The sequence below is a fragment of the Hyaena hyaena genome, unplaced genomic scaffold, assembly GCF_003009895.1.
Source record: "Hyaena hyaena isolate Hyena2069 unplaced genomic scaffold, ASM300989v1 scaffold_29, whole genome shotgun sequence".
Lineage (NCBI taxonomy): Eukaryota > Metazoa > Chordata > Mammalia > Carnivora > Hyaenidae > Hyaena > Hyaena hyaena.
Window position 1 is genome coordinate 4,886,712 of NW_024080661.1, and position 14,039 is coordinate 4,900,750.

At 39.1% G+C, this 14,039-nt stretch overlaps 2 protein-coding genes across 3 annotated transcripts in view; one reads left to right on the plus strand and one right to left on the minus strand.

Annotated features, from left to right (window-relative positions):
- SPAG9 (sperm associated antigen 9) overlaps positions 1-14,039 on the minus strand; it is a 137,521-nt gene that overhangs the window by 74,057 nt on the left and 49,425 nt on the right. For both annotated transcript variants that reach the window (XM_039227648.1, XM_039227647.1), the window contains exon 3: positions 8,516-8,586. In XM_039227648.1, the coding sequence (XP_039083579.1) occupies positions 8,516-8,586 (71 nt within the window). The remainder of the gene's footprint in view (positions 1-8,515; positions 8,587-14,039) is intronic.
- LOC120229040 (developmental pluripotency-associated 5 protein-like) lies at positions 379-7,623 on the plus strand. Its single transcript, XM_039227779.1, has 2 exons — positions 379-436; positions 7,190-7,623. The coding sequence occupies exons 1-2, from the start codon at positions 379-381 to the stop codon at positions 7,621-7,623; spliced, it is 492 nt and encodes a 163-aa protein (XP_039083710.1).

Consider the following 14,039-nt stretch of genomic DNA (forward strand, 5'->3'; position numbering starts at 1 on the left):
CACATGCAAAATTTTAAGGCTAGTACCCGGAATAAAAACAAGTGTTTTTACAAGGGAAACATTTTTGTAGAAACATATTTACAGGACTACCCACAGTTCTATGTAAAAGATAATATTAAGTATGAAAAAATTTTTAATAGCAAGGAATATACCAGTGCTTACATTTAGGAATGCCGGTATCCAAAGAAGTAGCCAACATGTTGGTTGCTTAGCATAGCAAAATCCTTTTTTTTTTTTTTTTTAAACAATATGAGACGCTATTAAAAGATGTAATTTTGACATAAATACCACAGGTTAGGATATAGACACCGGAGAGGCAGTAATAAGAGACCACTGATTAAAAATAATAGAGGGCATCTGAGAAATCCATGCACCAAAATGGGAAACAAAGAAGAAATTAACGTGAAACTTGAGAAGAAACCATACCCTTTATGTGGTAATCTTTTTCCATTTTACAAAGGATTCAGAGTAATTATCACTTTCAATTTAGTTTAATTAAGTAATTTAATTCCACTTAATACCAAGATGTTTATTTCTTGTGTCTATAGATTTCATTGAAAGGATGCTAAAATATTTTCTTTGTTTGATTGTTAATTTACTGGAATCGTCACTTGATGTACTCACCTATAATAATAGCAAAGTTAAATGAAAAATCAGAGCATTTTGTTTTAAATCTTGGATAAGGAGCCATAGGATCGACAACTGATATGGGAGTAAAATCTTCAAGAGTATCAAGTATATAAACTGCCAAGAAATCCAATATTCCTATTTAAATTTTGGTCATCTATAGTTTCACTTTTAAGAAACCTACATCTGGGACACCTGGGTAGCTCAGTTGATTCAGCAACTGAGAATCAAGTTGATTCTTGATTTTAGTTCAGGTCCTGATCTCACAGTTCCTGAGATCGGGCCCCATGCTGAGCTCCACACTGCCAGCATAGAGCCTGCTTGGGATTCTCTCTTCTCTCTTTACCCCTCCTCTGCTCAAGCACTCTCGAGCACGCGCGCGCTCGCTCTCTCGCTCTCAGAAATAAATACACTTTGAAAAAATTTTTATTTAAAAAACTTTTTTTAATGTTTTATTTCTGAGAGTGAGAGTGAGCGAGAGCAAGAGCACGAGCGAGAGACAGCATGAGCAGGGGAGGGTCTGAGAGAGAGGGAGACACAGAATCTGAAATAGGCTCCAGGCTCTGAGCTAGCTGTCAGCACAGAGCCGGACGCAGGGCTCAAATCCGTGAACCGTGAGATCATGACCTGAGCCGAAGTCGGATGCTTAACGGAGTCACCTGGGCGCCTTTCAAAAATTTTTTTAAAAGAATCCTAAATCTGGCATTAAAACATGTAAAATGCAACAATTTTAATCATAAACTCAAAAGGCCTTTGCTAGATACTCATGTGCTATGAATAAGAAAAAATGAATTTAAAGATAAAAAAGTTATGTTAGCAATCTAAAGGCATGTAAATTTGAAAACTAAACAAGAAAAGATTACTGTCTTTCTGGGGACTATCTAGCCTTGAATTCTTAAAATCTGAATGTTCTTTGAATGCTTGAAAGAATGGAACAGCTTTGTAAGTTTATGAACATGTATTTCAATCTCAAATATAACGAAATATGCACCATAGCACATTAAAAGGCTAACTATTGAAAGAAACAAGATTTTGAACAAATTTACAAATTTTCTTTTTACATTTGTTTAACGTTTATTTTTGAGAGAGAGACAGAAAGAAAGCAAGCGGGGGAGGGGCAGAGAACGGAGGAGACTGAATCTGAAGCAGGCTCCAGACTCTGAGCTGTCGGCACAGAGCTCAAAACGGGGCTCGAACTCACAAACAGCAAGATCATAACCGAGTGAAGTTGGATGCTCAACCAAGTGAGCCACCCAGGCAATCCCAAATTTACAAAATTTTTAAAAAGCATGTTTTGTTGGGAAGTTTTTGCTTGGCATGCATGCACAAAAATTAAGAAATATGTAAAATCAGTTTGAAAGTATTATTTACTTCATATAAACAAAAAGCTGAACTGATGCATGAATTAAGACAGGTAACCTATTAAATCAAACAATATAGAAGAATTAATCAGGGATGCCTTGGTGGCTCAGTCACCTGAGCATCCAACTCTTGATTTTGACTCAGGTCCTGATCTTGTGGTTCATGGGATTAAATTTAAAAAAAAAAAAATTAAGGAATTAATCAGGCTGCTTTCCAATTACAACTAGTGTAAACAAGAATTATATCAGACAAAGAAAAATTAATGTAGAATTACAGGAATGTGGTATGCAGAAGCATTTTTTTTTTTTTTACCTGTTAGGTTTCTTTTTTTTTTTTTTTTCTAATAGTTTATTGTCAAATTAGTTTCCACATAAAGCATTTTTTTTTTTTTTTAAGTAGGCATTAGGTTCCGCCTAGAGCCCAAAGCGGAGCTGGGACTCATACCCCTGAGATTAAGACCTGAGCTAAGATCAAGAGTAGGGCGCTTAACTGACTGAGCTACTCATGTGCTCCTGAAAGCAATTTTTAAAGTTTTGAATTTAAACAAACTTTCCTTTTTTTTTTTTTTAATGTTTTTTTAGAGAAGGAGCACAAGTTGGGGAGATGGGCAGAGGGGGAGAGAGAGAGAATCCCAAGCATGACCTGAGCCAAAATCAGGAGTCAGATGTTCAACTGACTGAGCCATCCAGGCACCCCTTTACTATTTTAAGTGCATAGGTTTTTCTCTTTAACCTCCTTTAAGGAACATACTTGCAGAAATACAGTTTATGATTCTGTGTCAGCACATCAAAAATAATTAACTGTTTTATGTATCATGAAGAACTTTAAGGAAAAATACAAAAATGAAACTAATATAGCAAAGTGATGATTGGGCCAAATACATATCAGCTTGAATTTTCAAAAGATTTTAGAAAACCTAAGTTGAATTCTTATATACCAGAGAGTAATCACATGCAACTCATTAGTTCAGATGAAAGAATCTATTTCCTTAAGCATTCAGATGAAGAAAATAGAAACCTCCCCTAGACTGCCTTTATAGTAACCTATTTATTCAATATAGAAATATAAAAATTATAAATGCAAAGACAGAATCCATTCTACTCCCCTCGCCCAAATAGTCATTCTATGGATTAACTCTTGTCTTACATGATTAAACTTAAAAAGTTTTAAATTTATACAATGTTGGATTCTTTTTATACATATAACATTGAATGCTAAACCTTCTTCAAAAGATTGACCCCTCCTTCAAATGATACATCCCAGATATAAAAGGCTGACATTCCAAAATGGTATATAATGAAACTGTTCCAACTAAACTAGCACTTTTATAAAGTACAGGATGATAACAAAATGGCAGCTAACATTTATTAAGCACAACTCGGTGCATTTACAGCTACTGTTTCATTTAATCCTCACAACAATATTACAGTTTTACAAACTCCACCTTATGGTTACAATAACTTGCTCATCCATTTTGACCACCTAGTTAGTGATCAACTGTGTTCTAACTGCCATTAGCTAGCTGGCTTCAGGGCCAGAGCTGAGGTCCCTCTGTCTCAATTGACTTAAGAATTTAAGCATTATAGAACTGGTGTTCTATTTGCCCCTTTAGTCAATTCTCTAGGCTGGCGATAAACTCATTGTTCTTTCTCCTCACGCCTACAAGAAAACCCCACACCCTAAAGCATTTCCTGACGTCTGAAATAAAATATGCACTATATTCTGTAAATGCATCCAAAAAAGAAAAAGTAAACTGCACATAAAAATCTTAATTTTAATTACAGGGCTTCACAATATAGCTCTGTTTAAAAAAAATAAAAATAAAAAGGGTGAGTGGGAGGGCAGGATCAGTGCTGCCAGACAGACGAGAGGGGTAAGAGAGTAAAAGAAGGCATGCTTTAGATAATCTACTACTGGGTCCACCAGCCCCATCCCTCCTGATCTCAATAGCTGTAATTCTCCATTTTCTCAGGTAAGCACATTAATTCACACATATTCAGAAGTAGATTCAGCAACAAACAACTGGGAGTCATGAAGAAGGATCCCAAGCACACTGTCTGCAAAATCCTAAATTCCCACCGCATAGAAAAATCACTGCAGAGGTTGACTGTCAGCTTGGCTAAAACCGAAGTGTAAGGCAGTTACCAAGCGACGTTTTGGAGACAAGTGGCATGTATCCCTCTAATAGTGCTCGTCCTGAATCTCTCCATCTGCAGCCCAGAAATCTACACCTGTAATGCCGCTGTTCTTAACGTTGTTGCAATGCCATAAGGCAGAGGCATGGCAAACTTGCTAGTGTTTTTAACACTTGTATGTTCCGTAAACTAAAAGTGTTATTGAAAATTCAGGTAGGGCGCCTGGGGGGCTTAGTCAGTTAAGCTTTTGACTTCGGCTCAGGTCATGATCTTGTGGTTCTTAAGTTCGAGCCCCGCATCGGGCTCTGTGCTGACAGCCTGGAGCCTAGAGCCTGCTTTGGATTCTGTGTCCCCTTCTCTCTCAGCCCCTCCCCTGCTCACGCTCTGTCTCTCTCTCACAAATAAGTAAACATTTAAGAAAATTTTTAATAAAAAAAAAATAAAAGAAAATTCCGTCAACAGGGGCACCTAGGTGACTCTGGTTTTGGCTCAGGTCATGATCTCGCCGTTTCATGGGTTTGAACCCCACAGTGGTTCCATGCTGACAGCATGGATTCTCTCTCTCTCTTTCTTTCTGCCCATCACCTACTCATGCTGCCTCTCTCTCTCTCAAAATAAATAAACTTTAAAAAAAAAAAAAAAGGAAGTTCAGGCAACAGGATATGACAGACCTAGGTTCAAATCCAGTCACATACTAGCATGGGATTTGGAACGAATCACTTCATATTCCCTTTCTAAACTTCAATCTGTAAAGTGGAGTGGACGACTGAATTTGGCCACAGGATGAAATAAGAATGTGTTTAAACACTCCCTGATGTAACACCAGAGTTCACGTTTTGGATGAATAATATGAGTATATATACATGTGGCCCAAGTGCCTCACAATTACTTAATCTTTTTATTTCCTCCACTACCCTCTTTAAGGAATATCTCCTTTTAAGCAAATTCAGTAATTGGTACAAAATTCTGGATTTGATTAGAGAAGAGCAGATGTTCACTTTACAAAATGAGCCATGGATTTCTCTTAAGCAGCAAACAAAGTATTTGATAAAAGCGCCATTTATTTTTCTTAAGTTCATTTATTTTGAGGGAGGGAGAGAATAAGAGAGAGAGAGAACAGAGGAAGGGCAGAGAAAGAAAGAGAATCCCAAGCAGTATCCCACTGACAGCACAGAGCCTGATGGGGGGCTCAATCTCACAAATCCTGAGATCATCACCTGAGCCAAAATCAAGAGTCAGACTCTTAACCAACTGAGCCACCAGGCACCCCAAAAGTGCCTTAAATTTAAAAAATAATTTTTAATGTTTTTTTTTTTATTTATTTTTGAGAGAGAGAGAAAGAGACAGCATGAGCAGGGGAGGGTCAGAGAGAGGGGGGCGACACAGAATCCAAAGCAGGCTCCAGGCTCTGAGCTAGCTATCAGCACAGAACACGACGCTGGGCTCGAACCCACGAACCGTGAGATCATGAGCTGAGCCGAAGTCGGACACTTAACCGACTAAGCCACCCAGGTGCCCCTTTAAGTGCCTCAAATTTAAACAATTCTTTTGTGTGAGCATAAAAAAGGTTACCTTAGTTGCAAGTGATAGCGAAAAAATAAGGTTAAGTCCTTCAAACTTCCTTTCCATGAAGGTTTCCAGAATTATCTTCAGGATATCTAGTTCATTAGCACTAGATAGCTATTTTTAATTGCTAAATGAATGTCATTTCTAGTAAAGATGTGTAAACACAGGAAAATGTGGTCTATGGCAGAGAGTCTCATATTTCAAAGCAGCTACATTTGTATTACCTAAGCCTTCCTGGTGGCGGTGCAAAATAAAAGGAACCGATCAGGGCAGAGTAAAGAAGTTATGATTGAGGGAGGGGACCCATGGGGAAAGCTCTGTGCTGCATGTGAAACCTGCCTTAGACACTGGGCTGGCCCATCTCTAACTTGGTATTTAAGATTTTCCTGAGAGCTTTTTCTTCCTAGAGTGTCATTCTCTGAAACAACAGAGAAATAGAAAAATCATTATATCCTTTCATTAGAAATTAAGATGTCAGGTTGTTTTTTCTGTAGGAACATATCTTCACTTGTATTAAATGAATGAGAAAAATATGAAATTTCACTTCACGGTAATTTTTTTTTTTTAATGCATGTATTCATTTCATGCATACTTCAACTTAACAATCCTCAAATATTACACAGGTTAGAACGTCAAGAAAACAAAATGTTCATTATTCATCACTATCTATTATCTATTATCTATGGCAATAAACATACTCCCCCAAACATATTTCTACTTTTTAAAGTTTATTTGAGAGAGAGGGAGAGAGCGCGCACGTGCGCTGGAGACTCCTAAGCAGGCTCCATGCTGTCAGCACAGAACCCAACACAGGTCCAAATCCATGAACCCCAAGATCATGACCTGAGATGAAATCAAGAGTCAGCTGCTTCACTGCCTGAGCCACCCAGGTACCCCCAAACATATTTCTAATTATAGCTCTGATGAGTACTACTGATAAGGGGTAAAAATAACCAATAACAAGACTTTACCCATCCATTGGTTTTGAGTAGTCTTAGTATCTACCTACCAAATGTCATTTTACTAAAATGTGGATATTTTTCACACACTGAAAAGGCTGCTGCTTAAGCTAGTCCTATCTTCTCAGGGCTCTGTGGTTCCAGCCCTCTGTGGCCAATCTTTTCCCCTTCATCACTGAATATCAATTCTTCATGTGTGGCTATAAAAACGAAGATAGTAATAATCAAACCTCATAGGTCAGAAATCCTATCCCCTCCTTAAGAAAGTATTAAGCATATTATTCCAAAGCAAGTGAAACTGAGTGCAGTGGGGTTTTATCTTCCTTTTATGAGCAACAATATAGGTTCCCACCACAGGCAGGATAAGAGATCACAAACTAGTGAAAGAAAAACGGAAGCTGAAAATCAGAACCATCTGCATCCTGGGAGAGATTTGGATGAGAAAGGGGGAAAAAGAGGAGTTACTTTTATCTATAACAAACAATGCTGTCTATGCATTGAGTCTATCTAAGCATTGAGTCTGTCTTCGGCCTAGCTAAGGTTGGAGTGTGACTGGTTTTGAGACGCTGCAGAAGGGGACATTGCCGAGACGAAAAGATACCCCACCATGGGTGAAAGTTTCCAATGACTTGAAAGACCCAGAGTTGTTTCAGGCCCAGACACGACTCTTGGAGGCTACGTTTGGCGTAAGTGGATCTCGAATCCTGTACATTGAGCAAGTGAGCAAAGTCATGCTTGAGCTAAAGGTTCTGGAATCCTCGCGCCTCACTAAGGTCGTGGTTTATGGCTCTTACTTGTACAAGCTTAAGGCCAAGTGGATATTCCAGTCCATGGCTGAGCGGCACCGCCAGCGACAGGAACGAGGGATGCTCAAGCTTGAGGATACCATGAAAGCCCTGCATCTAGGTCCTGCATCTAGGTCCTTGGATCAAGTGAAGCCAGTTTGCAACCAGCTACCCGGAAGCAGGATTTAGAGAGTAGACTGGCTAGAGCTGGAATGATCTAGCCTGGTTTAAAGTCTGTTCCAGCGTGGCAAAGAAAAACCGGCTGGTTTGTGGTCTCTGCCTTTGCTGCTGAGTCCTAAAATCTCCACCCTTGCCATCCCCTTCTCACTCCCCCCTCCCCGTCCAAATTCGTTAATTAAAGAATAAAATTTTGAATTAAAAAAAAATGCTTGCATCTATGAAAATTCTATTTATTGAGGCTTATAAACCCCAGACTGACCATGAAATACAACAATTTTCATGTTAAGGAGACTGTGACGACGACAACATATGAAAGGCTGACAGAGAATCATAAAAAGGTTTTAAAAAATGCTCAGGTACGTTTTCTTATTTGCTTTGGAGGGATTATGTGCGAAAGTTATTAATTTAAAATAATAAAATTTCATGCAAAAAACCTGTTTTAGAGTCATTCTGATTTAATACACCATTTGTGTGCATGTTATTTGTTATGAGCTTAATGCAAATAAGCCCTTTATACTGGATTACAAATACAGAGCCTCTTACCAATTTACCAATTCATCATAACCCAACTGGTAACCAATTAATTCTGTCATATTAGCATCATCTAGATTTTTTTATTATGCACACATTATGCCAGCCAAAGAAAGACTATTGCAACTGTTTTAGTAATTGCATTATTCTGTGGCATGCTAATTCACATGAAAAGTTAATTTCAGATAAAAAAACAATAAAAGTCAACATTTGGTAATGAGGTAAATACTATATGAAATTTAATGTTTTCCGGACATAATCCCTAAGAATTATAACAGCCCACTTTCAAAGAAAAATCAAGACAAAGAAAAATCTTCTAAGGTTAATTGCTTTATTTAAATATTAGCATGATAAGAACCCAGAAACCCACCTCAGTGTGCCTCTGATGTAATGCATTATATTCCTTCTTCAGTTCTGCTTCTCTTTCTTCAAGTCTGCTAACTGAAATTAAGATACATATATTTAATCAGAACAAAACACGAGAAATTTACTTGAAAATTCCATCTGTAAAACTTACAATGGATTATCCCTAATTCTTAGCAAATTTAGGACTCAGTGGTTCTCAAAATCAAGCTCATTTCACCCCCCCTTGATAAATAAAACTTTCAGGGATGGGATAAACTGGGAGGGGGAAAAACATTATGGGGTGCCTGGATGGCTCAGTCTGTTAAGCATCTGACTTCAGCTCGGGTCATGATCTTGTGGTTCATGAGTTCGAGCCCCAAGTCAGGCTCTGTGCTGACAGCTCAGAGCCTGGAGCCTGCTTTGAATTCTGTGTTGCCCTCTCTCTCTTCCCCTCTCCTGTTCGTACTCTGTCTCTGTCTCTCAACAATAAATGTTTAAAAAAAAAATTTTTTTTTTAATTAAACATCAAATTGGTTCTCCTAATATACAGGTGTTTATCAAGTTATCCCACTTATATATGTTTTCAACATGATACAGAATCCTCTCTTTCAAAAGTCCTTTACAAATCCCCTCATAGAAGTTTTTAACTTCTATGGCCCCAAGTCACTGACTTCTAACATTGTTCAAGCTTTTTTCCACTACTAGGCAGTATGTGAAATCATCATTGTTCACAAGTACTTTTCCAGCTTCAGGTCTTAATTTCAGGGACTCATCTTCTTTTATTTAGCTCCCTCTGCTGACGGAGTTTGTGCGTGGCACTGATTTGGGGGCAGTGCCCACAGAATACAACTTTAGAATACATTTTTTAAGTTTTAGGTCCTGAGATACAGAATATTAGGACACAATTTCATAGGAAATAATGATATCAGACAGGAATGATTCTCAGATAAGGTGGGGTCCAAGCAGGACCACAAAGAACTTAAATTCCAGTACTCAGGGCAGATGGTGATGAGAGTGTAGGGGGCCTGTTACAGAGATGGTGGTAAGGAAGAGGGGGAGAAGACTGGCCAGCCTGGAGGAGCCCATACTGGCTGAGGAGCAGTGGGGGACAACCTGGTGGGGAAAAATCAAGCTGGTGCCACGGCTTGGAATATTGGAAATGTTCCGGTGAAAGGGTCAGCAAGCTGAAAACACACGAGGTTGCTCGTAAGCCACGGCCTGTGACCGAGGCAGATGGCTGTCCCAGTAACTGCTACAAACCAGAACCGTACACACGCGAGTATTTCCTGCACCTGGTGTTCACACAGTGCACACCAAACAACGCGTAACCTGTGCTGCCCAGTACCCTCGTCTCCGCTTTGCATAGCTTTACTTGCCACCTTTGTCTGGATATCTTGAAATGTCATTATTCAGAAAAACTGTAGCTCTGTGGCTGAAAGCAATAATAAGCAAACTTGTAATGCAAGTGTACTGTGATATCACAATAGATATCAGAACCGTAACAATTTTTCGTGCTGCTTCTGTGATTTTTATTTAAACACAGGAAATCCAAGCAAATTATAGCTATTTAGTCACAATCTCAAAACAAATGTTTTCTACTACTTCTTGTCAATTAAACTGATCTAAAACCTTAAACCTGAGACTACTGGGTCAGCCTTATCTATTTTTAAGTTTTTACTTATTCTGAGAGAGAAAGTGAGAGAGCGCAAGTGAGGGAGGGACAAAGAGAGAGGGAGAGAGAAAATCCCAAGCAAGCTCTTTACCCAGTACGGGGCTCAAACCCATGAACTGTAAGATCATGACCTGAGCTGAAATCAAAAGTCAGACAACTGACCGACTGACCCACCCAGGCGACCTAAACCTTATCTATTTTTAATTGTTCATCTGTGTATATCAGGATTTTCTTGGTATTCTGCAACAAAACTAAAAATTTGAGGTTGATTCTGAAGTAAAACTTCAACTATCATCCCTAAACTTCAATTTTAAATTTGTGCTCAACAAACAGTACAGCCTCATTATTCTCATCAGCTAACTTGAATGAATTCCTAAAATAGATTTATATCAGCATCACCACCACTACTACTAGAAGATAACATTTTATAGTGATTATGGACCATGCACTGTCCTATGTGCTTTCTATGCACAAACGTATTTGAGCCTGACATGAACCTTATGATGAAGTATTACTACATTCATTTTAGAGACGAGAAAACTGAAGTAAATGGAGGTTAAGCAACTTGTCCCAAGTCACACAGTTAGTAAATGGTAAAACTAAGATTCCTAATGGAGGAGTTTGGGCCCAGAATCTGTTTTTAATTACCATGCTATGCTGCCTCTCAAGAAATACTCCTTTTTGGGGCGTCTGAGTGGCTCAGTAGGTTAAGCATCCGACTTCGGCTCAGGTCATGATCTCACGGTTTGTGGGTTCGAGCCCCACGTCGGGCTCTGTGCTGACAGCTAGCTCAGAGCCTGGAGCCTGTTTCAGATTCTGTATCTCCCTCTCTCTCTGACCCTCCCCTGCTCATGCTGTCTCTATCTCTCTCAAAAATAAATAAAACATTAAAAAAAAAAAAAAGGAAATACTCCTTTTAATCTGTTCATATATCGGAGTCTACTTTAAAACTTCACTCGGGGAGGGGGGAATGTATAGACAATGCTCCTTTGGCTTCAAACAAAAACATCTTCCATTCTTACAGAAAGAACCTGGTCACAGATACTATGGCTGAAAGGTACCAAACTGCCAAGAAAAATACATATCTAACTTTATTAATCATCAGGGAAATGCATATTAAAACCAAAATACAACACAGGTGCTGCATGCGCATCAGAATAGCTAACATGAGAAACACAATATACCAAGTTCTGGGAAGAATAAGGAGCAGCTTGGGACTCTCATACTGTGGGAGTGAAAACTGGTAGACCCAATTTGAAAACTGTTTGGCAAGATTTAATAAAGTTGCATATTTGCCAACCCTATGACAAAACAAGTTCATTGCCAGGAAAACGCATACATGTGTCCACCAAAAGGCATTTATTATTATTTTTTTAATGTTTGTTTATTTATGAGAGAGAGACAGAGACAACATGGGTGACGGGCAGAAAGAGAGGGAGACAGAAGATCCAAAGTGGGTTCTGCACTGACAGCAGAAAGCCTGATGCGGGGCTTGAACCCACGAACTGTGAGATCATGACATGAGCCCAGGTTGGAGACTCAACCAAACTAACCACCCAGGCACCCCCACCAAAAGGCATTTAAAACAGTGCTCAATGCAGCATTATTTGTAATAATCCAGAGTTGGAAACAAACCAAATGCCCATTAACAGCAGAATGGATAATATTCCTGTGCTGAAATACTATTCAACAGTGAGAATGAACAACCTGTTGTCACACCAGGGACGAATCCCACACACAGGAGACTGAGGGAAAGAAGCAGAAGCCAAAGAATACAAAGTTCAAAAGACATACTGAGCTAATCTAAAGTGTCAGAAGTCAGGGTAGTGGCTGCCTCTGAGGAGGAGTTAGTGACCTGATTAATTTACTGTGTGTACAACCCCACCCCGCCCCAGTCCAAATGCAATGTACACCTACTCACACAGGTACCTTCTTTGGCTTGAATACTCATTACTTTATGTTGTCCAACAACTTCTGTAGTTCAACATCTAGCAGAGGATTTAAACAGACTATTCGGAACTATTACAAACAAACTATGACAATTTGCCATTAAAGTGTATAAGGAAGCAATGCCTGGGTGGCTCAGTCGGTTAAGCGTCCAACTTCGGCTTGGGTCATGATCTCACCATTTGTGAATTCAAGCCCCACGCTGGGCTCTGTGTTGACAGCTCGGAGCCTGGAGCCTGCTTTGAATTCTGTGTGTGTCTCTCTCTGCCCACCCCCACCCCCCCATCACACTCTATGTCTCTCTTTCTCAAAAATAAACATTAAAAAATATTTTTTTTAATATATAAACAAAACGTACAGGGAGATGAGGGGTGCCAGGGTGGCTCAGTTGGTTAAGTGTCAGGCTCTTGGTTTCAGCTCAGGTCATGACTTCACAGTTCCTGAGTTTAAGCCCCATATCAGCCTCTGCACTGACAGTGCAGGGCCTGCTTGGGAATTCTCTTTCTCTCTCTCTCTCCCTCTCTCTGTTCCTTGCCCACTCTTACTCTCTCCCTTTCTCAAAATAAATAAGCTAAGAAACAAACATGTGTATGGGAAAATAAGCAAAAATGTTACCAGAATGCAGAATTATAAAAGGAAAGAAAGAAAAAAGATGGGCATCATGGGAGAATGAACTGAACCATCCTTATGAAGGCCATATTGGTGATATCTAATAAAATAAGCAATGTGTATATCCTTTGACCCAGTATTACTATTCTTACTTACCTCTACAGAAACACACCAAAGCCCAAAGATGTGAAAATGGATGTTCTATGCAATACATTTTATAACAACTCCCAAATTGGAACCATCCCCAAATTTGTCATTAGGTGGTTGGTGAATTATAATCATCATACGATGGACACATTGTGGTGGCTTTGCTACTGCCTAGCTATGTTACCTTGAATATATTAATCTCTCTGGGCCTTAGTTTCCTTATTTGTAATTGACAAATAACGATAGCAAATTAGAGCTGGTATTAGGAATAGCACCTGGCACACATGTGTTTTCAAATTCAGCAAAGGTACTGTTAAAAGGAATGCACTGTACCTGTATGTGCTGACATGGGGTAATGCCTAGAAGTGAATGTAAGGATGCTGAATATACACTCTTATATCTTAAAATAAAAAATAAAGGTGGAGTCCTAATCCAACAGGATTCCGTACCTTTATAAAAGCTCTTCATCCCCATACATGCAAAGAAAAAAAGACCTTATGAAGACACAGAGAGAAGGCAGCTATCTGCAAGCCAAGGGAGAGACCTTAGAAGAAAGCAAACCTGCCAGCACCTTGATCTGGGACTTCCGGCCTCCAGAACAGAGAGAAAATACATTTCTAGGTATTTTGTTATGTCAGCCCTAGCAGAGTAATATAGGAAACGAAGTATCAACATCATCTTGGAAAGAAGCTTGAAGCCTGTACATCAAATTACATGAAGGGAGTTGGGCTTCAAGCTTACAGACACAGGTCCTTACTGATTTCATGGCAATCTGCTTATCAATGTTGGTTTGGCTTTGTTGCAATGCACTACTTAACAGCAAGACTGTGTGAAAGGAGATATAAACCCCAATATACCACGATTGCCAGAGATTACCTACATTTACCTCAGGAATATGACCACTGTTGAAACTCGCTTAGCTTCATCTATAAAAATTCCTTAGAAGTCCTATTAATCATTTTGTTCCCCCTTAAACATTTTGGATTATCCCTATCTATAGTTCCTTAAGCCTCCACTCAGAGCTTTCTAGCCCACCTGGGGTTCTGCTTAATTGATTTCCATTTGACATCATATTCTTACTTTTGCCTCAAAAATAACATGGGATAATCAACCCATTTCCTAGCCACCTCTTTCAAAATATAATTACTAATCTCATAGAAATTACCTATTTCTA